The sequence below is a fragment of the Eumetopias jubatus genome, unplaced genomic scaffold (genome assembly GCF_037043125.1).
Source record: "Eumetopias jubatus isolate StellerSeaLion01/CBP00866 unplaced genomic scaffold, mEumJub1_p1.0 scaffold_3, whole genome shotgun sequence".
Classification (NCBI taxonomy): Eukaryota; Metazoa; Chordata; class Mammalia; order Carnivora; family Otariidae; genus Eumetopias; species Eumetopias jubatus.
The window spans coordinates 120900579-120926955 of record NW_028274809.1 but is presented as its reverse complement, the minus strand read 5'-3'; the positions used below and the strand labels follow the sequence as shown (position 1 = coordinate 120926955).

Sequence of the window (26377 nt, the reverse complement as noted above, 5' to 3'; positions counted from 1 at the left end):
GTTGCTTTGACCTCTGATAGTCTCAATTCCTCCCAGAATTCAAGATTTTCCCCTTTTCCATATGGCATAATTTCTCAAAAGAATTGTCTGTGCTCAAATTCCTCTCTTCCAGTTCTCTCTTGAACTCTTTCCAGGAAGCTTTTCCTCTCATTCCACCAAAACTATATCAAGGTCACTGGTGAATTCCATGTTGCTAAATCCAAGGCTTATTTCTCAGTCTTAATCTTATTTTACTCGCCTGCAGGATTTAACACAGTCAGTTCTTCTCTCTTCCTTGAAGCACTTTATTTGGTTTCTGCTCACCGTACTCTCCTAATTTTCTTCCTACCACAGTATCCACTCTGCCTCAGCTTGGTCCCGTCTTATCTCATAGACTTTATAATGTTGGACTGTCTCAAGGCTCAGTCCCCTGACCTCTCTTCTGCTTATACTCATCCACTCTCCTTTGGTGATCTTTTCCTATCTATACACTTTTCCTTTCTACACACTGATGCTTCCTAAATTTATATGACCAGCTCAGTCCTCTCCCTTGAACAGGGCTTGTATATTTAGCTGCCTGCTCAGGGTCTCTACTTGGAGATCTGATAGTCATTTCAATCTTAAGATGTCCAAACTTGAGCAGAGCCATTTAACCTACTCTCTGATATACTTTTGCATCTTGGTTATGTTAATTCTGTTTTTCTAGTTTAGACCAAAAACCTTGGGATCATCTATGACTCCCCCCCCCACAATTAGCCCATGCATACATTTTATTCATCAGCAGATCAATATTGATCTGTCTTCAAAATACATCCAGAATTGAGTCTCCTCTCATGATCTCAGCCATGCCCACCTGGTTCTTTCAACCGTTCTCTCTTGCTTGGACTATTTCAGTAGGCTCCTAATTGCTTCTGCCTTTGGCCCCTTCACTGGTTCTCAGCACAACAGCCACAGTGATCCTGTTAAGGTACTTAATCAGAGTAAAAGCCAAAGTTCTATAAGCCCTGCAAGATTTAGTTAGCCCCCATTACCGCTCTGACTTGTTTTCTTCCCTCTGCTTTGTGCATTTCTTCCACACTGGCCACTTCACTGTTCGGTGAACACACCAGGCACATTCTCTCCTCCGGGCCTTTATACTTAGTATTGCACTTGTCTGGAACGAACATTTTTATATCAGGTACCTATGTGGCTTTCTAGTTACTCCTTTTGGTTTTAAGTGAAGTGTCCCTTGACAGTGAGCTTTTTCCTGATCACCCCACTTAAAAAACTGCCCTTCTCCCAGTACTGTCTTCCCTGCTGTACTTTCTTTTTCTTTCCCGCTATGTAACGTTTTTAGCTTCACATTAATCCTGTGTGTAAGCAAGAAACCGTTGTTATTTTACACATAAGGAAATTGAGATTTATGGACGTTTAAGTGCTGTGCACATCACGATGTCACATTGCTAGTGAGGGAGGGAGGGGCAGGGCCAAATTTTGAACCCAGGTCTCAAATCCTCAAACTAACTCCAGGGGCTCTTTCGATGCTTTTCACTCCCTTGGATAATTGAGAGTTAGTGGAGGAATTGTGATCTACAGTCATTGAAACTAGAGATTTTTTAAAAGACCTTAAAATTAAGAACTTATCACTTGGAAACAAATGTTTTCTATATGTACTGTGCAAGAAGTTAAAATTTTCATCCTTTAGGAGAAAACAGATTATTTAATTTATTAAGATGAGAACCCTCGCCTTTGAATGTAATAGAAGCATTTAAATGATAGCCAGCAGGTAAACCTCTGCAATAAAACCGAACCAATGAAAACCGTAGTTCTGTCTCACCACCAACCCTGTATCTTTTAGGTATATGCAACACTTAGGAATTTGTGACACTCTCTAAGACATTAGAAATTGCCCCAACTCAGCTGGCTGGTGAGGAGTGCTGTTGGGAAGAGCCCACGTGCTGCCGGAGCCTGTCTTTCCTGGAATAAAGTTCTTTCCACAGAGGTCTTTAATTATTGGCAGAGGTTTGTCTGGATACTTAGCTGTCTAGACATGTTTAGCATTCCATATGGTATGTTTCTTTTTCGAAATAGTTTTATATCAATTCTATTGTTAAATTACTCTAAGGTAACATAATATAGTATGATTTTTTAAAAATACAGCTTTAGTATCACTATCTGAACCTCTGAGACATGGGAAGGTAATGCAATTTGATTTTGGCCTTTATCCTTTTGCATTTAAAAAAGTTTTTCATCATAGCTTAGTGGTTCAAAACTAGAAGATTAAAGGTAGAAGGACATTTCAGATTGGTTATTTCTCTGCTCACCACAATTTAACCTCCATTTTATAGAATATTTAAATCTTGAAGTTACCAAAAAAAATAACAAATGTTGGGACTGACAGGTAAATATGACATATCACTGAGCCTTTTATTAAATATAAAAAGACAGAATCATAAGAATTTTAGAACTACATTTAACTCCGTGTGTGTGTGTGTGTGTGTGTGTGTGTGAGAGAGAGAGAGAGAGAGAAAGAGAGAGAGATCAATTAGTATTTAGGCAAAGCTGATAGTTTATACACAGGAAGCCAAGGCACCAGAATATATATGATATGCTAGCACATAGTAGACATTGGATAAACATTTGGTGAATGAAAGAGTTAATTGCATAGTGACCTAGTTACCCAGCTGGCGTAGAGCTTAGAGCCTAAGTTTCATAGCTTCTAGCATTTTTTGCTTAGCTTACTAATTTTCTAGATTATTAAGTAGGGTACATGCTACTACAAGTAGCATCTTAAGAATTTTAAAAAGGTTTTTCAAACACCATAAGAAGGGATAGACAAATAGTTAAGTGTGCTGAATTACAGTTTTATGTAGAAAAAGAGAATTATATATGAGGAATTGTTGGAAACTGCTCTTTGGTAGTTTTCTTAGTGACATGCAATAGGAAATAAGTTTTGATTAAGAATAGAAGTCATTTGGGGCACCTAGATGGCTCAGTTGGTTAAGCGACTGCCTTCAGCTCAGGTCATGATCCCAGGGTCCTGGGATCTAGCCCCGCATCGGGCTCCCTGCTTCTCCCTCTCCCGCTTCCCCTGCTTGTGCACTCTCTCTCTCTCTCTCTGTTAAATAAATAAAATCTTAAAAAAAAAAAAAAAGGAATAGACTTTATTTAAGACTGTCATCTAGCATGCTAAGTATTTTTATACAGCTAAATACCCAGGCGTGCTTCTTCCAGTAGGGGAAAGAACTTTATTCCAGGAAAGACAGACTTCTCCAGTATAGGCTCATCTCAACATTTTACCTTTTTCAGTTTTTGTCTTTTTCAAAAGTAGTGTTAGTTATTACTGGTACTTCTTGTGAAAAAAGGGTATCAGAACCCTTTAGTGCTCTGTACCAGTTGTTCTCAAAGTGTGACCCAGGGTCCCTTATTCTCTTATATTGGGTCCACAAGGTCAAAACTGTTTTCCCATTAATGCTAAGACATTATCTGCCTTTCTCACTGTCATTCTCTCATGAGTGCCCAATGGAGTTTCCAAAGGATACATGTGATCTCACAGCAAATTGAAAGCAAACAGATTTGAGACTCCAGGTTTACAAAGATGTAAAACAATGGCCTCTCTTCTCACTGTATTTTTATTTTGGAAAAAGAAATGTTATTTTTCGTAAAAATCCTGGCATGTAATGGGTTTATTGTTTCATTAACAAATGAATATTTAAACAATTAATTCCACTGTCATTTCAAGAATGTTCTCTAAATGGAATAGTGTAGTATGCACCCTTTTAGGATTGGCTTTTTTCACTCAGCATAATTCTCTGGAGATTCATCCAGGTTGTGTGTAGCAATAATCATTCATTCTTTTTTATTGCTGAGTACTATTCTGCAGTACAGATGTACCATGATTTGTTTACCCACTCACCCACTGAAGGTCATCTGGGTTGTTTCTAGTTTGGGGCCATTGCAAATAAAGCTGTACGTTTATGCGTGACTTTCACTTCTTTGGAATAAATATCCAGGAGTGCAGTAGCTGAATTGTATGGTAGTTGCATGCTAGTTTTTTAAGGAACTGCCAAACTTGTCCAGAGTGGATAAAGGGATCACTAGGTGTAAAAGTTTGACATCCATTGCTTTATACAAAGGTACTATCAAAGTTGATGTGTAACATATACAATAAGAGTTTTCTTGTATTGATATCAAGTAAAAAAATAACTTTAAAATTCTCAGACTTTTGAAGACTAAAGGAAGTTACGTCTCGTTCTTTGTTATCATAGAGCAAGGTCCAATATATCGACTGCTTTGCAGTGCCATAAATTGCAAGGTTTTCTCCTATATGTTTATATAGTGATATTATACATTTCAGGACTCTTAAACATTTCAGGCTCAAGTATGAGCCTGAGAACAAAAAAATTTTTAGTGCATAATATGTGCCAAGAATGGGGAATACAAAAGATAAAGAAGATGCTATCTTTACCTTCAAAGAGCTGAGAAGACAGATAAGCAAGTAGGCAAATGTAGTAAATGCTGAAATGAAGGCATGTGTAAAGAGCAGCAAGAGCATAAGGGAAGGGAAATGTACCCAAGAGTAGGAGGGAGGCTGATGGATTCTACAGAGCAAGTAGAGTTTGAGTAGGAATTTGCCAGGAGGACACTTGAGAGAGTAGCCTGAGACTCTTGATGTTGATGAGTCAAAGGAACCCTAGGGGTTTCCCATCTAACCATACTTTGGTGGGAATCTTTAGCTCATGGCCTTTTTTCTGGGCTGGATCTCCAGGGTTAGGGACCGTGAGGACACCTTCAGTCTGAATTAAAAATAACCTGAAGAGGGGCACCTGGGTGGCACAGTTGGTTAAGCGATCGACTTGATTTTGGCTCAGGTCATGATCTCACGGTGGTGAGATTGAGCCCTTAGTCGGGCTCCACACTCATCAGGGAGTCTCTCTAAGATTCTGTCTCTCGCTCTCCCCCTTCTCTCTTGTGCACTCTCTCTCAAATAAATAAATCTTAAAAAAAAAAGCCCAAGAGAAATGATCTGAATAATATATAGTTTTGGAATTTGCAAACTAACTATGAAAAACCATAGCTCTTCCTGAGAGTCTCTATGATGCACCAGGGTATTCTTATCTCATAAACCAGGAAGAGCAAGCCTGTTATTCGTAACTAGAGTTAGGTAGAAAACAATGTCTTCTTACTCTCTTTCCATTGTACTGGCTGTTTTTCAAGATATTATTTAAAATGTGTTGAAAGGGGCACCTGGGTGGCTCAGATGGTTAAGCATCTGCCCTCAGTTCAGGTAATATCTCTGGGTCCTGGGATCCAGCCCTGTGGTGGGCTCCCTGTTAGCGGGGAGTCTGCTTCTCCCTCTCCCTCTGCCTCTCCCCCTGATTGTGCGTGCGTGCGTGCTTGCTTGCTTGCTTGCTTGCTAGCTTGCTCTCTCTTTCTCTCTCAAGTGAATAAATAAAAACTTTAAAAAAATAAAAAATAATAAGATGTGTTGTAATATTCTCAATTTAAGAACTTCCATCTCTACTATTCATGGAATATTATCTATACAGACAATGTAGTTTGTAAAGATACACATTATACTACATTTTACCTTTATATTATGAAAAATATTTAAGACTTGCTTATTTAACTTGTATTTTAATATTTCAGATTGTGCTCATAGAATATCTGAAATCAAAATTATATATTAACTTGGGCATATCCTCCTATAAACATAGATGTACTTCTGGCCGCCTAAATGTAGTAAGAGTGCACAAGTAAATTGTCACCTATGTGGTCATTCAGCATTTACTGAGCTGCTCTTCTGTGGGAGGGTCCAGCTCTTAGGGAGCTCACAGTTTAGTATGAGAAGTAGTATTAGATGTTGAATTAGACTTGCACACTAAGAAGGAATGAAATCATCTGCCTGGGTTGGGAATAGAGGGATGGGTTTAGGGGTTAGAAAGACAGGATCAGGCTGCCTTTGGTCCTTACAAAATTCATACAACTAAGGCTTTCATGAAATACCTCTCCTCTTTCTTATAATTACTTAATTTACTATTGAGTTATTTTGAAGCAAGAAAGAACTAGATTTATCTTCCTTATCTCTTACCAAGTAATTATAAGTTGTTTGGCTTTGTACAAATCGTAACATCTGTCTGAACTTTTGTTTCTTTATCTTTAATAATGGTAATAATAGCTAATACTTATATAGCACCTCTTATGTGCCAGGCACTATTTTTTACACCCATTTATTATTTTATACATCATTTATTCTTTATATCAAACCTTTGAAATAGGCACTATGATTACCTCCATTTTATATATGAGAAGGAAACAGACATGTAGTAAGGTCAAGCTAGTAAGTGACAGAGCGAAGACTTGAACCCTCACAGACTGGCTCCAGAGTATGTGCTCTTTTTTTTTTTAAAGATTTTATTTATTTATTTGAGAGAGAGAGAGAATGAGAGATAGAGAGCATGAGAGGGAAGAGGGTCAGAGGGAGAAGCAGACTCCCTGCCGAGCAGGGAGTCCGATGTGGGACTCGATCCCGGGACTCCAGGATCATGACCTGAGCCGAAGGCAGTCGCTTAACCAACTGAGCCACCCAGGCGCCCCAGAGTATGTGCTCTTAAGTAAGTACTTATGCCATACAGCCTTGCAGTTCTTTAATCGTACTTACATGCTACGTGCACATGCTAGTGATCTACACATGATAATTTGTCACTTAATGTTTGTTTCATGGTAACAGAGGTATTTCGGGGATGGAAGATAATGCAGTTGTTATTTGGTGTTTTAAATGGGAACATGTTATTTTTCCTCATGAAAAGATTTTGTGATAAAATGAAAATAAAGAACTAAAAGTTATTTAGAGATTTAAAAAATAACTAAAACATAATAGTCTTAAGAGAAATGCTTTCTTAGTCATTATGTGGGAGGCTAGAATTGCAGTATATTTTCTTGACGAAAAGAAAAATTAGAATAAACACTATCACAAAGAAAGAAGAGCAAAGGATATGTGAATTTTCTTGCTAATTGGGTGGGGAATAAGAGTCTGTAGGCATTCTGTATTAAAATACCTAGTCTGTCTGTGTGGGATAAATGCCATTTCTCTTCTTAATCTCATACTTTGCACTGATGTTTGAAAAGTTATGATGCCCAGAGGGTGAAGAACAAGCCTCGTGAGTTACAAAATACAAGAAGCATTTGCTCTCTTAATGTTGGTCCTGATAGGAGTTTAGATCACAGGCTGCTACTGTTGTTATTTTATTAAGTAGTTTTTAAAAACAGTTTATCGAAGGTCAGCCATCCCATCTGAATCCTGTCCCACCTGCTCGTAATTCATGGCACTTCTTGTTGACTTTGTTAAAATGTTAATATTTTTCTAATAAAAACTCCAAATAAATAATAAATACGTATGTGTGATGGGAGGAGAATTTTCTCATTGAAACAGATGTTGGGAGCATTGACATGGTACCCTGCCCTCTCCGTTCTTGTGGCAGGGAGACCCAGGTTCGATGATTCCGGTATCCTGAGCACATTGTGCCTCGGGGATTTTGACCTGCTGCGTACTCCCTGAGTGTGCCAGGTGCTCTGAAGCCCCTGAAATTCCGCACAGCGGCCCTTGTCTGCTTCCGTCTGACCGACACACCCTATCACAACTCAGCAGTGCATGTTTTTCCCCTTTTGAAAATATTTCCAGCTATAAAGCCAGACTTGAGTTAGAGGCCAGTTCTCCTCATCCCTCTCTGTATTCACATAATAGTCTCCTGCATGTGGCTTTCTCGGAGTACATTGAATTTTAATGATGGGTTTTCTTAACTCTCCTTTTCCTACCTCTCCTGTCTCCTGGTTCAATGTGTAGCAAATACTAGAGACTATAAATATTTACAGAAGAGCAGATATAGACAGCTGCTGCCTCTGCAGTTGATTTTTAACCCCTGGTGCTTCTGGGGAACCGGAGGGAAGCATTCCTAGCTGGCCTTGCACTAAACTGGAGAGGCTGTTCTGAGAGTCTTAGGGTTGGAGAGGAGACAGACATACACGCACACACAAATTGCTGTTTTGAGCAAGCAAGAACAGATCAAAGTGTGGAATAATATGAGGTGGAATTGTTATTTATATCACATCTTACCGATTTAATTGAGTTACAGTGGGCTTTTTCCTTTAATGCCTTAAAACAGTATTGCACTTTATGGAACTTGCACAGATGTTATTTGTATATGCTGTGTAGTTTATCTTTCTATAATCTGTGCTATATAGAGAATATTTAAATCATACATATTCTGAAATCCATTTTTTCCAAATATAGTACAGGGCAAAGGTCATTTTTTAAATAGACACTGAATTATCCTTGAGGCAACATTTCAAAGACACAGTCTTTGGTATAGCAATGTAAATCCATAAAATCAGAAGCAAAGAACCATGACTGGGATGACAGATGCAAATGTATTGCATAATATACCTCAATTTGCATTATTAGCATGCTGTGTAGATTAATTGGCTTTAAAAACTACCATTGAGCAGTGAAGTATTGGAGGATTTCAGTCAGTAAAACAGATTGATTCTTTCTTATGTCACACTATATGCAGCATCTTTTGCTTTTAATCACAAGTTCTTTTTTCACCAAGAACTTGACAATGTAGCCAAGTAGCTTAGCCAGCTAGCAAATTAGTTAGGTTTTTATGACTAATTTATCACCTGGTCTAAATTTTATTTTACCTTTTACCTAAAAAAAGTTAACTAGTGATACTATATTGATAACTTTTAGCCCCCCTTGATTGATACTAATTACATTTTTGATTTGTTTTGTTTATCTAGAACAAACCTTGATTCTAGTCAAATACATCACTGCCCATTAAAGGAAACCATACCTGAAGTGGAAGTCTAACGTATGAAGATACAGAAACTGCTTTGGTTGATTCAGAATGGGAACCACAAGTGATGAGATGGTGTCTGTGGAGCAGACCTCCTCCTCCTCCTTCAATCCTCTGTGTTTTGAATGTGGCCAGCAGCACTGGACAAGAGAGAACCACTTATACAATTACCAGAATGAAGTAGATGACGACCTGGTCTGCCATATTTGCCTTCAGCCTCTGTTGCAGCCACTAGACACCCCCTGTGGACACACGTTCTGCTGCAAGTGCCTCAGAAACTTCTTACAGGAGAAGGATTTTTGTCCATTGGACCGGAAAAGACTCCACTTTAAGTTGTGTAAGAAGTCTAGTATTCTAGTTCATAAGCTTCTGGACAAATTATTAGTGTTATGTCCATTTTCTTCAGTGTGCCAAGATGTCATGCAACGCTGTGATCTGGAGGCACATCTTAAAAACAGGTAAGCAAAAAATATGAAGGAAAGAGAAGTAAAGTCTAGGTTTTATAAAAAGGTTGGTCAGACAAAAACTTCATAAAGAGTATCAAGGCATCAGTAAGTAAATGGACAAATCAAATACAAGAGAGACAATAAGTTGTGTGGAACAGTATTTTACATGATGATTTCTCAAAAACGTAGTTACAAAAACTTCAGTGAAGAAGTACCTATTAATATTTTTGCTGGTATAATATGAAGCTGTTACATTCATATGGGCAGCAGGGTATAGTGATAGACTTTTTTCCAAGGCAGTTTGGGAGTTTGTTTCAAAAATTGTGAATGTGAATATCCTTTTATGTAGCTTGTTATCCTAAGGAAATAATCCAAAAGAAGGAAAAATTATGTATAAAGGTGTGTTCACTGCAGCATTGTGCATAGTTCAATAAATCAGAGTCGATCTAATTAACAGTAGGGAAGGGTTAAACCTACCGTAGTACATCAACTCCATGGGATATTATGCAGACAATACAAATGGTAATTTTGTTGCCATGTGGAAATGAGGGTACTGATTTTATTTACTAGAATCTTATAAAGAATCTGTGTTCAAGGACTAGACTGAGTAAGAACTAGGGGTTAGAAACCTTAAAGCATTCAATGGAGATTTTTGTTCTAACAAAGCTTTTTAAAAGGTCAAGTAATTTATTGAGCTGATCAGTGAGTTTCATAATTTGACTTTGGTGAAAAACTTGAGTTTTAGAATTATTTATACCCTTAGGAAGGGTTAAAATACATCTCATGTTTTATGTATGAAGAATCATATAATATGACAGAAATAAATGTGTTGATTTCTAGATTTCAGAGTTCAGCCAGTTGTGCAGTAGAAAGCTGGGATTGCTGTGAAAAAATTCACAGTACAATATATGGGGTATCATAGAATTGACGGAGATTATCTAATCTTATCCCCTCACTTTACAAATCAGGAAACTGAATCACAAAGATTTAGAGCTAGTTAATGGTATAGTTAGGCCTAAACTTCTAATATTCTTACTTACCATTCTAATATACTGCACTGACTTGACCACAGGTCAAACAAATCGTGTTCCCTACTGCTGTGTGGTAGTAAGTTTCCTATAGACATGAGTATATGTGGTCCTTCTGTTCCTAAATATCAGTGTTATAAAATGAGGGTACTCATTAGAAATTGTTAAGATATATGAGAAAGAACAAGATGTTATTACATTGTCAGAAACAGTAAGATTAATAGAAAAGGTTTAAATCTAAGCTGTATTGTCTAGTAAGAGGTAAGAAAACGTGTAGGGTAGGTACAGAGACTTGTGAAAGTGCATGTGGCCTTAGGTTTCCGTGTGTCCTCAGTCACCAGCAGGTGTAGGATCTGAGCACGACAGCAGAGACCTGGTGCAAATCGATGCCGGACTTGTGAATGTGGTCTTCTGGGTGGGGCCTACTTACTGAGGTTGAGGAATATCTTAGGCTTGCCTTATTTCTCTCAGTTGGACTTTTCTTTTTAGGGGATAGTTTTCTTCTGTGACTCTTTTACGAACATCAGTTATAGGATGTCAGAAGAACTGAACAAAGTCTCGGTTCAGTTACCAATTATTTTGTGAGCAGTGAGATAAATGTTGCACAAATATTTGGGAACATTCACTTAACTAAAATGCCTACAAGAATTTAATATGTAATTGAAGTATCATTAGTATTTTGGATCAAGCAGTTTATGTTGATGATATAAAAACTTTGGGACAGCAAACTCCTCTCATTTGTAGGTTGATAAAGGCTAAGCCGTCATGCCCAGTTGCAAGTTCCATTTTCCAAGTAAGCTTGTTAATATTTGAGCTACTCGTTCAGTCATTTCCAAACCATCTTAGGCCTGTATAGTGAATGATAGAAAAAGGGAACAATTGAAAAAGGTGAATGATTTGAAAAGGTAAATGACTTGCTTGATATAAACAGCTAAGAGTGATTATTGACTACGAAAAATAAAAAGGGAAATTATAAAGTATAATTTTTATATCCCATTGGAAAAGACATGGGTGGAACAGCCTGACCTTTCTCTAGTTTCTCAGTTAAAAATGTTGATGTTAAGTAGTCTCCGCAAGCTGAGAGCAAGTTAGAATCTAATGCTGGGTTGTATATTGTCTTTACGAGTCTTTTCATCCCTTTGCCCAAAACCGACACTCAGCTAACATTTCTTCAATTAAATTGTTAATCTACGTTCTGGTTATCAGTTGCTGAGAAACTAACCACCCCAAATATAGTGACATAAAACAAGCATTTGATTCTGCTCATGGATTCTGTGAGTCAAGAATTCAGCCAGGGCACAGCAGGGATGACTTGTCCCTGTTATGTGTTATCTGGGCCACAGCAGGGAAGAACTGAAAGCCAGGGACTACAACATTTGGAACTGCAGAATCTACTTCTGAGATGGCTTCTTCATTCACATGTCCGGCTCCCTGATGGAGATAACCAGAGACACCGGCTCAGCTAGGAGAGCCTACAGGCGGCCTTTCCAGCATGGCAGTCTCAGGGTTTTTAGAGTTTTTACGTGGCATTCAGTGTTCCAGTGAATAAGGCAGAAGCTGCATGGCTTTGTATGAACTAGCCTTGAAGTTACATAGCATCCCTTATGTCACTCTGTTTGAAGCAGTCCACTCAGATTCAATGGGAGAGGGGGCGTGGGCTTCACTTTGTGATGGGAGGAGGTCAAACATTTGCAGCCGTGTTTTAAAACCAACACAGGCAACTGAGTGGTACCGTGAGTCACAGAATATGATTATTCTGACTGTGCCATCTCTGCACACAGTCTCACTCATCTGATAGAAATTGATAAGTTTCATTAAAATTCATAGAATTTCAGGGGCACCTGGGTGCCTCAGTTGGTTAAGCATCTGCCTTTGGCTTGGGTTTGTGTTTGGAACATTCTTACCAGCATACTTTTCTTATGTATAATGTAAAAAGCAGATATATATTTGCAAATCATATACCTTATGAAAGTATTCAGAATATAAAAAGAATTTTTACAACCCAACAAAAAGGGCAAGTAACCCACAGTTTTAAATGGGCAAAGAATTTGAATAGATATTTCTCCAAAGAAGATTATTTAAATGGCCAATAAGCATGCGAATGAATGCTCAGCATCAGTAGTCCATTTTTTTTTAAAGATTTATTTATTTATTTGACAGAGAGAGACACAGCAAGAGGGGGAACACAAGCAGAGAGCGTGGGAGAGGGAGAAACAGGCTTCTCGCCAATCAGGGAGCCCGATGCGGGGCTCGATCCCGGGACCCTGAGATCATGACCTGAGACGAAGGCAGACGCTTAACAACTGAGCCACCCAGGCGCCCCTTCAGTAGTCCATTTTTATAATGGGTTGTTTGTTTTTTGTAAGTTGTAAGCATCCTGTATATATTCTGTATACTAGAGCCTTATTAAATATATGATTTGCAAATATTTTCTTTTGTTCTCTTGATTGTCCTTTTACTTTCCTATGCCCTTTGAAGGACAGACGGGTTTAATCTTAGGAAGTCCAGTTTCTCTGTTTTCTTTGTTTGCTTATGCTTTTGGTGTCATGGCCAAGAAATCACTGCCTATCCAAGGTCACAAAGATTTACACCTGTTTTCTTCTAGGACTTTTATAGCCTTTGATCCATTTTTAATTAATTGTGATTAGAGATCATGCTGTGTGTAATTCAGTCCTTTAAATTTAATTGAGGCTTTTTTTTATGACCTAGCACATGGTCTACCCTGGAAAATGCTCCATGTATCCTGAAGAAGAATGTGTTTTCTGCTATTGGTGGGTGGAGTATTCTACAGATGTCCATTGGGTCTGGTTGATTTGTAGTGTTATTAAAGTCTCTCTTTTCCTGTTCTTGTCGGTTTGTTCAATTCATTATTGTAAGTGTGGTATTGAAGTCCTAAACTATTGTTGAATTTTCTGTTTCTCCTTTAATGCTGTCATTTTTTCCTTCATGGACTTTGAGGGTCTGTTGTTAGTTAGGTTTATAATTGTTAACAGCTTCTTGATAAATCGAACCTTTCATCACTGTAAAATTGGAGTATTTAATTTATTTGTATTTGGTGTAATTACTGATCAGGCAGGATTTATGTCTGCCATTTTGCTGTTCTGTCATTTTTTTTGTTTGTTTCTCTGTTTTTCTGTTACTTCTTTTGTGTTAATGTGTATTTTCTAGTATTCCCTTTTAATTCCTTTGTCATTTCTGTTGATATATATATATTTTAATTGTTTTCTTAGTGGTTGCCCTGGGGATTATAATTAACAATTTATAACAGTCTAGTTCAGATTAATACAAACTTAATTTCACTAGAGTACAAAACTCAGCTCATAGATAGCTCTGTTCCTTCCCCATTTTTTGTGCTGTTATTGTCATACAAATTACATCTTTATGCATTATATGCCCATCAAAACAATTATAATTATTTCTTTGTTCAGTTGTCTTTTAAATCAGATAGGACAAAAAAGTAGTTATGAACCAAAAACTACTTTTATGCTTTTATGTTTATGTAGTTACCCTTACCAGTGCTCTTCATTTCTTCGTGTGGGTATGAAATACTAAGTTCCTTCCATAGCAGCCTGAAAGACTTCCTTTCGTGTTTTTTTGTAGGGCAGGTCTGATAGCAACAAAGTCTTCATCTGGGACTGTCTTCATTTCTCCTGTTTTTGAAGGATGGTTTTTCTAGGCATAGGCTTCTTGGTGAACAGTGTTTGTTTTAGCACTTTGTGTTATCTATAGCCTCCTGGCATCCATGGTTTCTGAAGAGAAATCAGTTGTCAGTCTTATTGAGGCTCAGATGTATGTGTTATGAGGTACTTTTCTGTTGCTGCTTTCAAGATTCATCAAATTCAGCAAGATTTTGGTCATTATGTCTTCAAATATTATTCTGCCCTCTTCTCTCTGACTTTTTGTGGGACTCCCAATTCTACATACTACTAGTAATACTCTTGATAGTATCTCAGAGGTCCTTGAGGTTCTATCCTTTTTTTTTTTTTTTCCATTGTTTTTCTTTCTGTTCCTCAGACTGGATAATCTCAATTGACCTATCTTTGAATTCATGGATTCTTCTGCCTGTTCAAATCTGCTGTGAATACATTTATTTATTATACTTTTAAACTCAAGAATTTCTATTTGGTTCTTTACTATAACTTTTATTTCTTTGTTGACATTTTTATTTGGTGAGACATCATTCTTAGGTTTTCCTTTACTTCTTTAGGAAAGATTTTGTCTGTTCTTTGAACATATTTGTAATACCTGATTTAAGTCATTGTCTGCTAAGGCCAATGTCTAGACTTCCACAGGGATGGTTTCTGCTATTTTTTCCTATATATGGGCCATACTTCCTTGTTTCTTTGCATGGTACTTAATTTTGTATTGAACACTAGACATTTTTAATAAACTCTCTGGACATACTGTTCCTACTGAGATTCCACCATTTTCTTTGAATAAATGCACTCCAGATTCCTACAGAACTTTGACTAATTTCCAGAGCTCAGAAATAGTTGGTTCCAATGATTTTTGCCAGAATTCTCATTGCTTTATGGAGGAGAGGATTTTCACACATTCTTTTTTGTGCATTTTTATTTAAATTCTAGTTAACATACCGTGTAATTTTAGTTTCAGGTGTACAATGTTGTGATTCAGCACTTCAGTACAGCACCCTGTGCTTATCACAAGTGCCCTCTTTAATACCCATCACCTATTTATTTTTTATTTTTTTATTTAAATTCTAGTTAATTAACCTATAGTGTAATAATGGTTTCAGAAGTACAATTTAGTGATTAGTCACTTACATATAACATCCAGTGCTCAACACAACATGTGCCTTCCTTAATCCCCATCACCCATTTAACCCATCCCCCCTGCTCACCTCTCTCCATCAACCCTCAGTTTGTTCTCTATTGTTAAGTCTCCTATGGTTTGCCTCCTTCACTTTTTTTCCCTTCCCCTATACTCATCTGTTTTGCTCTTAAAGTCCACATGAGTGAAATCATATGGTATTTATCTTTCTCTGACTGACTTCGCTTAGCATAATACACTCTAGCTCCACAGACATTCTTAATCTACCATTTTCACTGATAGCACTTGAACTGATTTTTGAATATTTTAATTCGTAACAAGTTTTATCATTTTTCTTGGTTTTAAGATGCTCATGTTCTTTGAGTTTCATTAAGTACCTTACCTGGGCATTGTGCTGGTACTTACTGTAAATCATTTCATTTTAATTCTGCTGCTGCTGCCACCACCACCCACACCACCTAACTATACAGTGTGTTCTGTTACACTGCATGTTTCCTAGAATCGTTGTTATATCAGGAAATGATGCTACTATATCTTTTTCTTTCTTTCTTTTAATTTGATGCTACTGTATCTTAAATCAAGTTAGTTCAATGTAATTTTCTTCCTAAAGAGAGCCAGAATAGTGGGAATAGAGGTATAACACCTTCAGCAGGAAAGGAAAGGAAACGTTGGCTCTGCTTGCTGTAAGAGCCTTTTGGTTTTATTTAAGACAGTTAAAAGACACACCAGCATATAGAGATACCTCCATAGGGCGGTGTGGCCCTCAGCCTGTGGCACATCACAGTGTCCTTTTAAGGGGCAGCCCGCTGTCTCAGAGCTCCCCTTCCGGCTGCATTGTGTCAGCACATGCCTACTCTGATCTCATTAGCTGTTGCATGCATTTCTTTTCTATTTTTATTCCTTTTTTCCCCCCAAAGCATTCATTTAATCATATAACAGACATGGATACAATGGTATCAAGGAAAAGAGTGTATCAAAACCTTTTCGCTTTTATTAAAGGTTTTGACAATGAGAGCTTTATAAAATGTCATTACATTCCATTTGTTATACAGTAAACCTCTACTTCTAAGTTGGAGACACATGCCATTTATAGCAACCATTTTAATGTGTAAAATAATTCTGAATTCTTTCTATAAAAATGTATGGCTAAAATATGAAACACCTTTGCAACAAAATTGGCAATGTAACTTAAGTAAGATTTCAGAAGTGTCCCCTGGAAAAAAATGGGAATGTTTCCTTTTGCCAGATAAACTCTAAACAGTTCAAGTTAAGGTACCATAAATTCGACCAGGCTAGAAAGGAACTTCGTGTTACTAGAAAAGAACATTGTGTAATGTGGATTTCTTCCATGTCAAACTGACAACCACTTAATGACAATGACTTACCATACATAAGAAAAATAGAATATGTTCTTCAGAAGGAAATGATATTACAGTATAATTCTTGTAAACAAATCTCTTATCAAAGTCTTGAATAGCTTCAGAGAACATTATCACAGAACGGGCAGAAATCATTTATATGACGTTAAAGGATTCCTTTATTTTAGGTACCTTCCGTAAACAGAAACACACATCAAGTATAAACACTTGTAGAACTGATTCTCTTAATGAAACATTTCTTTACTACCACACCTAGCTCCTGGCTGCATTTGGATGCAGAGGTTTAACTCCTGCTAATCTGGACAAGCCAAGGCGGGGACTGATCTGGAGCCTTAGCAGACACTCCTGCCCCTGGGCTCCTGCTGTTGTTGCTACTTCCGCATACCACCCGTGGGACCCGCCTGGGTTTTCTGCTTCCTGCTGACAGACTGAGTATTTGTGATGGTTTCCTACAGGCCTTCAAAGTACTATACTTGGATTTAGCTTTCTTCTCTTTTTTTTCTTCAGCTGGGGATTTTATCTTCACTTCTTAATTTCTTTGGTTTTACTCTTTCTCATAGGTACATCTACATCATGTCTTCACTCTCACAAAAATCAGAATCACCCTCAGACTCTTCACCAGTTGCAGAGTCTAGTTCAGAGTCATTCGCCCTGCCCCCACCACTGTGGGTCTTCCTGGGTCATACCCTGGCATGCACTGCTGCTTTTCTTTTCCGGGAACACGGTGAAAATCCCCTTCCTCTGGAATTTCACCCAGATCTAAATAATCACTGGTTACACAGCAGTTGGAGATATGGGGAGACTTAGTCATTGTTCTGTTCACTGTTGCCCATTTTCCTTTGCTTTTATCTTGAGCTTCCTCCACATCCACGGTGACTATTGAGTTGCTTCACCGATAGAGCCAGTATGACTCTTAAGTCTCTCTGGCAGGGCTTTTCATCCAAAGCCATCCTTTTCTAGGGGTTTTCTCTTGTAGTGGAATGTCTTTTTTCTGGAGACTCTTCAGTTTTAGGTTTTGGTGTTTCTAGTTCTTAACTCTGGTGTTGTTCTGGGCTTCTTATTTCAAGGTGCAGTTGCAGAAACAAAATCGTCACTGCCGTCAGAGTCCTCAAACTACGAGTAATTGACTGGTTTGTTATGCCTCGCGGGCCGCAGTGTGGCCCCCTTCAGGGCTGGAAACATGCAGCTTTCAAGGTCTTGTTGGCTGCAGTGCGGTTTCAGTTCCCACCCACAACCAGACACCGGAGCTCTGCACCCCCTGCCACCAGTCCTCCAGTGATTACCAGCCATCCTGGTTCTATTCATTGTTAATATTTTCTATACTAGCCTCCTGCTACATTGACCTACCTGCTTGAATAATCCAAGTTAACCCCGATGCCAGTTGTGGTTTGTGGTGTTTTTGCTAAATTCTCCAATTAAAAAGATGCATCCGTTTTGTTGTTTGTGATTTTTGTTTGCTTTTTAATTTTCACTCAGGACTTTCTCATACTCTCTGGTTGTGCTTCTGGACACCACTTTGTGGAACAAATTCACTTTGGCCTAGAAAAAGAACTTCATAAGAATGAATTTAGCAAAGGGGTGCCTGGGTGGCTCAGTCAATTAAGTTTCCAACTCTTGGTTTCGGCTCAGGTCATGATCTCAGGGTCCTGGGATCAAACTCCACATCAGGCTCCACGCTCAGCACAGAAGTCTGCTAAAGTTTCTCTCTCCCTCTCTCTCTGCCTCTCCCCCACTCTCTGCCCCTCCCCTGCTCTCTCTCAAGTAAATATCTTTAAGAAAACAAAGAATGAATTTAGCATGATGTAGTGGAAAGAGCAGATGTCTTTGGTATCAGATCTGAGTTTGTTTGGATTTTGACTCTGCAACTTAACAGCTGTGTGATGTTGCCTTAGTTAAGTGTCAAGTTTCCCATCTGTAAAATAGGGATAACAGAGTGGTTGTGAGGATTCAATGAAATATGGTAGATAGAGGGCTTTCCACAGTGACTGGCACAGAGTAGACACTCAACAAATGATTCTTCCTTTCTCTTTCACTTCCAAGTGTTTACAGACTGGAGGAACAATGGCTTTGAGCTGTCTGTGGCTCCAAGCCTGCTCTGATTTACTCATTCCCTAACAGTCTTTTAAAAAGTAGTTCTTTTGAGGTATATTTCACCTATCATAGAATTCACCTATTTTTAAGATGTGCAAGTCAGTGGCTTTTAGTGTATTCACTGAAGCATGCAGCCATCATCACTGAATGTTTAGAACATTTTCAAAGAGAAAGCCCATACCCATTAGCAGCCATTCCCTAGATGCCCAGGTTTTGAATCGTCTATCCCAATCATCGTTTTCCAAGCCCAGTGAGTTTTAGGGTGCGGTTTTTAGAGAAGGCATGCACTGCGTGAGCAGACATGCTTGTACTGTAGTTCTGGGCTTCTGCGCTCATGCCCGAAAGTGTTCTCTCTAAGGTGACCATGACCTTTTAACCGCCAAGTCAGAGAAATGCTCTTTGCTCCTTACCTTGTTGGCCTCTTCTGTGGCATTTGCACTGCTGGCCACTTTTTCTTTGTAGACACTCTTGCCTCCCTTGTTTAGTTTGAAGTCTTTCTATCGTGGTCTCCTCCTGGCTCGTTGTCCTGTCTCTGAGCATCTAGCCCGTCCGTTCAAAGGCGAGTGCGCAGCCCTCTGTAACCTTCCTCGGGTGCCGCACGAGCACGTTCTTCCGTACTTCTACATGACACCAATTCGATACCTTTATCGAGTCCCTCTTAGCCATCTGCTGCCCCATTGGGATGGAAGTACACCTGTTTCTTTACCTCTCTCCAACGACTTCAGGTTTCCCTTTTTTTTTTTTAAATTTATTCTTGCATAAGATGTTAGCTAGGCTCTCTCCCAGCTGTGTACATTCTGCTTGTGTTTCCTCCCCACTTCCTGTTCCTAGTCCATTTCCCTATCAAAGACCAGCTGTTTCCCATGTGGATACCAGTGTGTGATACGCATTTGGGGAATCGAATCTTTACCTGTATTTTTAGTCTCAAATATTTTTTTGTGATCCAGTTTCTGTCACCATTTTTTTATTGAATGAAATATTTTTTAAAATGCATTTCTCATTAAATCTGCTTACTTGACAAAAATAATTTTTCTCAGAGATACAATTTTCCAAGATACTCATCAGGCCCTTGCAGGAACATTTCCTGGAGTGCTCCACAACAATGCAGAAGGAAATATCAGTTGTCCCCTTTCTTAACAAGGTGATGAGAAAACAAGGAATGAGAAAAAGCTGAATAAAGAAATTCCATAATGATCTTTTTCAAGAACTTGAAACCCACAACTTATCTTAGTTTGTGAGGGGAAATGTATTACTTTTACAGTTAAGGGATAGCTTTCAGTTTTCATTGAATTTAATCCTGTACTTAATTTTTAATGAAATTTTAGATTTTTAAAAATATTGTCGTTGAATGAAGTCTGCAGCCCTAGATGCAAGACCACCATCCACTGTATGCAACCTCTTGGGCCTTTGCTGTGCTTTCCTGCAAGTGGCAGAGCTTCAAATGTATTGCTACTCACTAATAAATGAATGTATATCCTTGGCTGTGAGAGCTGAAAGACACAGTGTCACTCAGGGTCAAGTCGGGATGCAAGAGCACTTTGTGGAAGAAGTCTGCTGTTTCCACTCCTGTGGTTAAGCCGTTTGACCTGTGAAAAAAGGGTTATGTAATCAGAATTTCAGAATCATATTTGCAGTGTAGTATCAACTGTACCGGGATATTTCTAGTACTAGTATATATCTGAATACAGTTTTTTATTGAAGTATTCTTTGAAATACGCACGAAGCCACCATGCCTTATGCCTTGTTTTAAATTTGCTCTGCAGTGTGGTAGGAACTTAGTTTGAGCAGAGGTTAAAATCAGGATTACATACTACATATTTTACAAATGGGAAACTTGACACTTAACTAAGGCAACACTCTTGGTGAGTTTTGCATCGAAGCCATGGCTATTCTATTGTTGTAGCACAAGCTATTAGTCGTTTTTCCTTTCAAATCACCTGGGAACCACCTGATGGTCTCTTTCTAGATGTCCTGGAGCTTCTCATCGGAGACTTGCCCTAGAGAGGAGGAAAACTGGTAAAACTCAGACAGAGATTGAGAATGAAAACGGAACCCCTGTAATAGATCTACCAGGTACTTTATCACTTGAAACAGACTGTTCGGGGACAGGCACGGTGCCTGCTGAGCGCAATTTGACGTCAGCGTCTCTTCCTACGTGGACTGAGGAGCCTGGCCTGGACAATCCCGCCTTCGAGGAGAACGCAGCCACTGACAGTATGTGCTCTTCACCTTGCTTTGGCTTTCATCCCTCTTTGCAAATCAGACATTTCCTTTCTTCCCACTACTCCCTATTACTTTCCTGACATGCGTTTTTTTTGTTTTTTTTTTCCTCTTCAGAAAATAATTTTATTGAGCTAGGCTTCACATACCGCATACTCACCCTTTAAGTGTACAGCTCTAACAGTTTCCAGTTTAGAAACAGAAGGTGAATCTTATCCTGAGGCTGGTTATCCTTCCCCCTGCCCCTCTTCTGTTGTAGTCCACGAATTCACTGGTCATTAATAGGCTGCTTCTTGTTTGTTTTGAAGCCTGTTGCTTCTTGACTAAGAAATCCACAACATCGAGAACAACAAAAGTAATACCTCAGCCTAAGTGCTTATTCTGTCAGGCACTGTGCCAAGCACTTGACATATATTAACTGATTAAATGCTTGTACCAGTACTGGATTCTTTTAACGGTGAGGAAACTGAGTCTTGAGAAATCAACTGGTCATAGTCCGAGAGCCAGGAAATGGCTGCGTACGTGTCTGACTCCAAGGTCATGCTTCTGACTATGCTGTCCTCTGGTAGCAGCCACTGATCTGTCTGTACGACCCAGCAGGAAATAGGCAGAGAGCCTCTAGTCATAGATCTTGGGCATATCTTGATAGTTGGCCCACGTCTTACTTTTAAATATGATTTTCTCTTATGAACGTTCCAAATTTTGCTCCAAATCCAAATTTTCCCGGCCACGGCTATAACACTTTTTCCATCTCCTAATGCTCAGATCAAGACCCTCCTCTTCTTAGAGCTTAATCTGGTTACTCTGTCAACCACTGTGGTGATTGTATACCACAGAGTTCGTCTTTTTTTTTTTTTTTTTAATGTACTGCCTTGCATTATTTACAGTTGTTTCATGGGTCAAACTTTGATCAATTAGGACAAGATGACATTGTCCGTATTTTTCTTTATCAGATCACTGTGTCATCCCTAGTGATCTGATACATAGTGGTTATTTGTTGGTTATTTACTGATTACCTTTAGAAGAGGAAGTGTTTTGGTAATCTTAACCTATAGATGTTTTTTGTCATTCTGTTTTTCTTATCCAGTGGTATTGCTTTGTTATTAATCATCTATTAACATAAGGTGATCACTAATGATAGATGATAACTTACTTACCTGAAGATAATCAAAATATAAAATGTTGTTCTTTCCATCTATTTTTCTCTCTCTCATTTTTAACTTGGCAGCTACACAACAGCCAGTTAGTTTACCGGAAGGCGAAATTACGACCATTGAAATTCACCGGTCTAATCCTTATATTCAGTTAGGAATTAGCATTGTGGGCGGCAATGAAACGCCACTGATTAACATTGTTATCCAGGAAGTCTATCGGGATGGGGTAATCGCCAGAGACGGAAGACTCCTTGCTGGAGATCAGATTCTTCAGGTATCAATTTTAAATTATTTTGTTAACTTGCATCTTCTTTGCTCTTATTCATAAATTTAAAACTTAGGAAATTGTGGTACTGCAGAACCTGAATTATATAAAGGTAAGTTTTACTGTTTTTTATATGCAAAACAGATCAGAATTTATCTGTAATTTCTCCTATTTCCCCAAACACATGGAATGTATTTTTTTCCTCCCTATCTTAAATTTGATCCCACGTGTAACTCAGTGCTTGGCTCTTTGGGCCAGCTGGATTCTTCCTGGCTTGGTTGGCTATTTCAGGGCCACCTTCACTGCTAAATTCTCTTGTCGCCTTGGCTGTATCCCTAATCCAGTGTACCATCCATCAGTTAGCTTCATTGTCTAACTTATCCTTCTCTACACTGATTACTGTAATCTAGAAAAGACAGATCATGCAGCACAAGTTACTTAAAACTTATACCATTGAACTTAAGATAGAATTTAGAAATCATGGCCACCTCTTGTTGGCTGTGGCTCTCAAATTTGTTCTCCTCCACCCAAACAACCTGACTCTGCACTAACCCTTGATGCTACCCTCTCCCTCTTCTCTTTAAGGAGAAAAAGCTACTCCAACAAAAGAACTAGCTTAGGACAAGATACTGTTATAGTAGAGGGCATGTTGACACTGAGGGGGTGGGGATGGCCAGAATTTTACTATACAGGACGAGAGTTTATGTGAAAATTGGCCTGCATATACGACCCAGATAAGTGTGATACTTGAAGTTAAAAAAAAAAAATGGATATTTAGGAGAGAAGAAATAGTCATGAATGAGAAAAGATGTCTTCTAGGAACCCAAGCTCAAGGACTCTTGCCTCTTTCACCGTCTGTTGGTATTCACCCCTTCCGTTTTCCCTGCCACCTCTCTGGTCTGTGCCCTCACTGCTTCACGTCTAACCCAGTAGAGTCAACATCCCTGCCTCCCTGCTCTCTGCTCTGAAATCCGGCACGACCATTGCCAGATTAATACAGCTGTGACTCTGCTTTCCTTGGGAAGATTTGACCAGAGGATCAAGTCTAGACTGATTAATCTAATAGGGTCGTCTGTGGTCTGTCACCTCAACCTTAACCCTTGCTTTTACTTTCAGCCATAGCCATTTGTGTATTGCTGAAACGTCATAGGCATGGTGCTCGGAGCTGAGGGTATAATTAAGAGCAGAAAGCAGCCCCTGCACTCATGGAATTTATAATCTAGCAGAGAAACCAGACCTAGCAATCTCCTTGCTTCCCTCCAAACAGCTTATTCCCACGTTCCAGCCTGTCCCCACTGTGCTGCAGCTTCGCCACATTCATCCTGAAAGCCCTGCCCTGCCATTTTCACCTGTTCAGACCTCTCCTCACTTTAGGTACCGACAGCATTCCTTGCTTTTCTCTTCACCACTTCACACATAATCAATCACAGAGTATTCAAATGCACTGTCTTTCTATGGTGATTGCCGCCACCTTAATGGTACATATTATGGTACAGACCTCCCACTGTGCTGTGCCTGGAGTAAGTGCCCAGGAAATATTTGCTGAATCAATAAAAGAGTGGATTTGGATATAATATCCTATCGGGAATAGCCGTCTCCCTCATTAAAACAAAACTTAGAACCTCTAGGATTTTTAGCTCTTCAAAAGAAATGTCCAGATGGGGAAAAAAGACTAAGTTCCCAGAGCAGCAAGGATTGACCTTTCCTTTCGGGGCTCCTGGCTTTGCATTCCCATCTGTATTCTGCCTCTTGCAGTATATTATTTCCACTTCAACACTCCCCTCCTTCATTGCACTTAGTCTGGCTGACACAGACTGAACTTCCAGTGTTTTGTTCTTTACTAAATCCTAAGAGGAAATAGGAGAATACAGGAAGCATAACTAATCCAGCTTATATAAAATCCAGTTTCTGATCCAGCCACAGCTAGCTACTTACGGCATTACTGTGTTTGCTGTCATTTTATGATGTTAGTACTCTGGTTGCGTGAGGTTGGCACAGCTCTCTGGACACCTTGCCCTGTATTTTGACACCCTGGTGGCCAAGGCCAAAAGAACCAGATTGCCCTTTCTGCAGCTTACATAGTGTTCTTTTTTTCTCCACTTCTGGCCTTTCTAGCTATAATTTGAATATACGTTTGTTTTTTTGTGTTTTGTTCTTTGCTACCAGCAGTGTGCCAGCTTTAGATATTAACGTTTTTACACATTTCTCATTCTTTTTCTGAATTTTAAAGGTAAAAATAAATGCTTTGTTCTTGTTTGCATTTCTTTGAGTATAATTGAGGTTAGTTTTCGGGTTTTGTTTGCTAATGTATTTTGTCTGTAGGCTTTTTTACCGGTCTGCTCTGGAGAATTGTTTAATAACAAGAATTGTTTAATAACATAACTGAATCCATATACCTCAAATAAAAATCTAATTATCTGAAATTATTGGCTGTAATTTGGGGAATTAGCTCAAAGCTATAAATCTGCATTGTAGAAATTCCAGTGCATTATTATTGTTTATGGAGGCATACGTATTAATAACTCTAATAACGGCAATCTTAAATCCAGTTTAATGTTTTCAAATTGATAAGAAAACTATGAGCACATAACCTGATTAGTGAATTCACAAAGGGTCTCTCCTGTTGTGGGCCTGACTTCTCTCATTGGCCTTTGGCTGGTATGCTGGAGCCAATAAGTAAAGCCACACCACTTGTCCAAATATGAAGTATTTATGGTCATTCAGAAGGAAACACTTGGAAAGAAGGCTACTTGGTATTTTTTTTACTACCTGGTTATCTTCCACTTTGTATAAGCTGCATAAATAATGCTGTGAGCCAATTTGAAAATACCTTAGAGTCATTAAAATGGTTTATTTACAGACGAAAGAGCTAGCTAGCCTGTGCTTTTAGTTTAGCAAACTAAATGTAGTAACAATGTGTAGCTTTGGTTTTTCTGCCTGATACACACACACACACACACACACACACACACACACACGCACACACGCACACACGCATACACGTTACTCTATTAAATAACTTCTTTGAAAAGGAGAACCATATACCCTCAGGGCCTTTTGCTGTGCAGCATTTTGAGCAGTTTGAAGAGTAAAATACTGTAAGAGATTACATCAATATCACTATTAAAAATAATATAAATTTTAGAACATTATTAAGAGTAGATATTTTCAAACAAACTGAGGGTTCTAGAGGGGAGGGGGATGGGAGGATGGGTTAGCCTGGTGATGGGTATTAAAGAGGGCACCTTCTGCATGGAGCACTGGGTGTTATACACAAACAATGAATCATGGAACACTACATCAAAAACTGATGATGTAATGTGTGGTGATTAACATAACATAATTAAAAAAAAAAGGTACTGTCAGTGTGATCTGAGTTGTCAGCGATTTATTCCCTTTTGGTTTTGAAGGAAAAGAATTGCAGTCATGTCTTGACTGCATTGGTACAAAATATATTTAGCTAAAGATTTGGTAGAGTTTACTATGTTGGTGCTATTTTTACAAAATCTAGAAACAGTATTTTATTTGGTCTCTGCTTTCTCTGAGTTTCACTGGCAACCGCGCATTTGTGAAGGGAAGATCTTCTAATTGTAGGGTATTCCACAACCCACATCACAAAGATGATATAAAGCTACATACTTGCACGTGGCTATCGCTGGATTCCAGCCAGATGTTTGTAAAGTCATTTGATAGATGAGAATTTAAGATAGAAAAATAAAAACCTAGAAATAAGTGGCTTTTTAGCTGAATAACCAGAAATGATGAGTTTTGACTAACAAATCCATGTCAGGCTGGTTTTTTAGAATCCGTCTTGAAGTTCTGTTCTTGACCCTGTGTTATTCAACTTTTTAATCAAGGATTTGGATGGCGACCAAACGCACAGATGTTGCAAACTTAGGAGAATAGCAAGTCTGTGTGTGATATCTATGATATTTGATGCCTGAATTTTAAAAGATGTCAACAGGCCCAAATCAACAAAATTCAAGTTACTAGTGCTCAAAACCATCAACCCTAGATGAATAGGAAGGGGGAAGGCCTTCCTTAACATAGATTCATGTGAAAAAGATTGAAGGATTTGGGTGATCACAAACACCTAACCCAGAGCCTGCCACATAACCAATGCTCGGAGAATGTTGATTTTACCCTCACTGTTGTTTCAGACAGACGAAGAGAGGAATTCTAATTGTGAT

General features: G+C 38.7%; 1 protein-coding gene and 1 pseudogene across 4 annotated transcripts in view; one reads left to right on the top strand and one right to left on the bottom strand.

The window, feature by feature from the left end:
* LNX2 (ligand of numb-protein X 2) overlaps positions 1-26377 on the top strand; it is a 79510-nt gene that overhangs the window by 36647 nt on the left and 16486 nt on the right. For 3 of the 4 annotated variants that reach the window (XM_028104721.2, XM_028104717.2, XM_028104714.2), the window contains 3 exons: positions 8758-9271; positions 20515-20762; positions 21997-22196. In XM_028104721.2, coding sequence (XP_027960522.1) covers positions 8865-9271; positions 20515-20762; positions 21997-22196 — 855 coding nt within the window. In that variant the 5' untranslated portion in view covers positions 8758-8864. Of the gene's footprint in view, positions 1-1816; positions 2028-8757; positions 9272-20514; positions 20763-21996; positions 22197-26377 lie in introns of all 4 variants that reach the window. The other variant, XM_028104716.2, reaches the window with a different exon arrangement.
* On the bottom strand, positions 16710-17747 carry LOC148164740 (RAD51-associated protein 1 pseudogene; annotated as a pseudogene).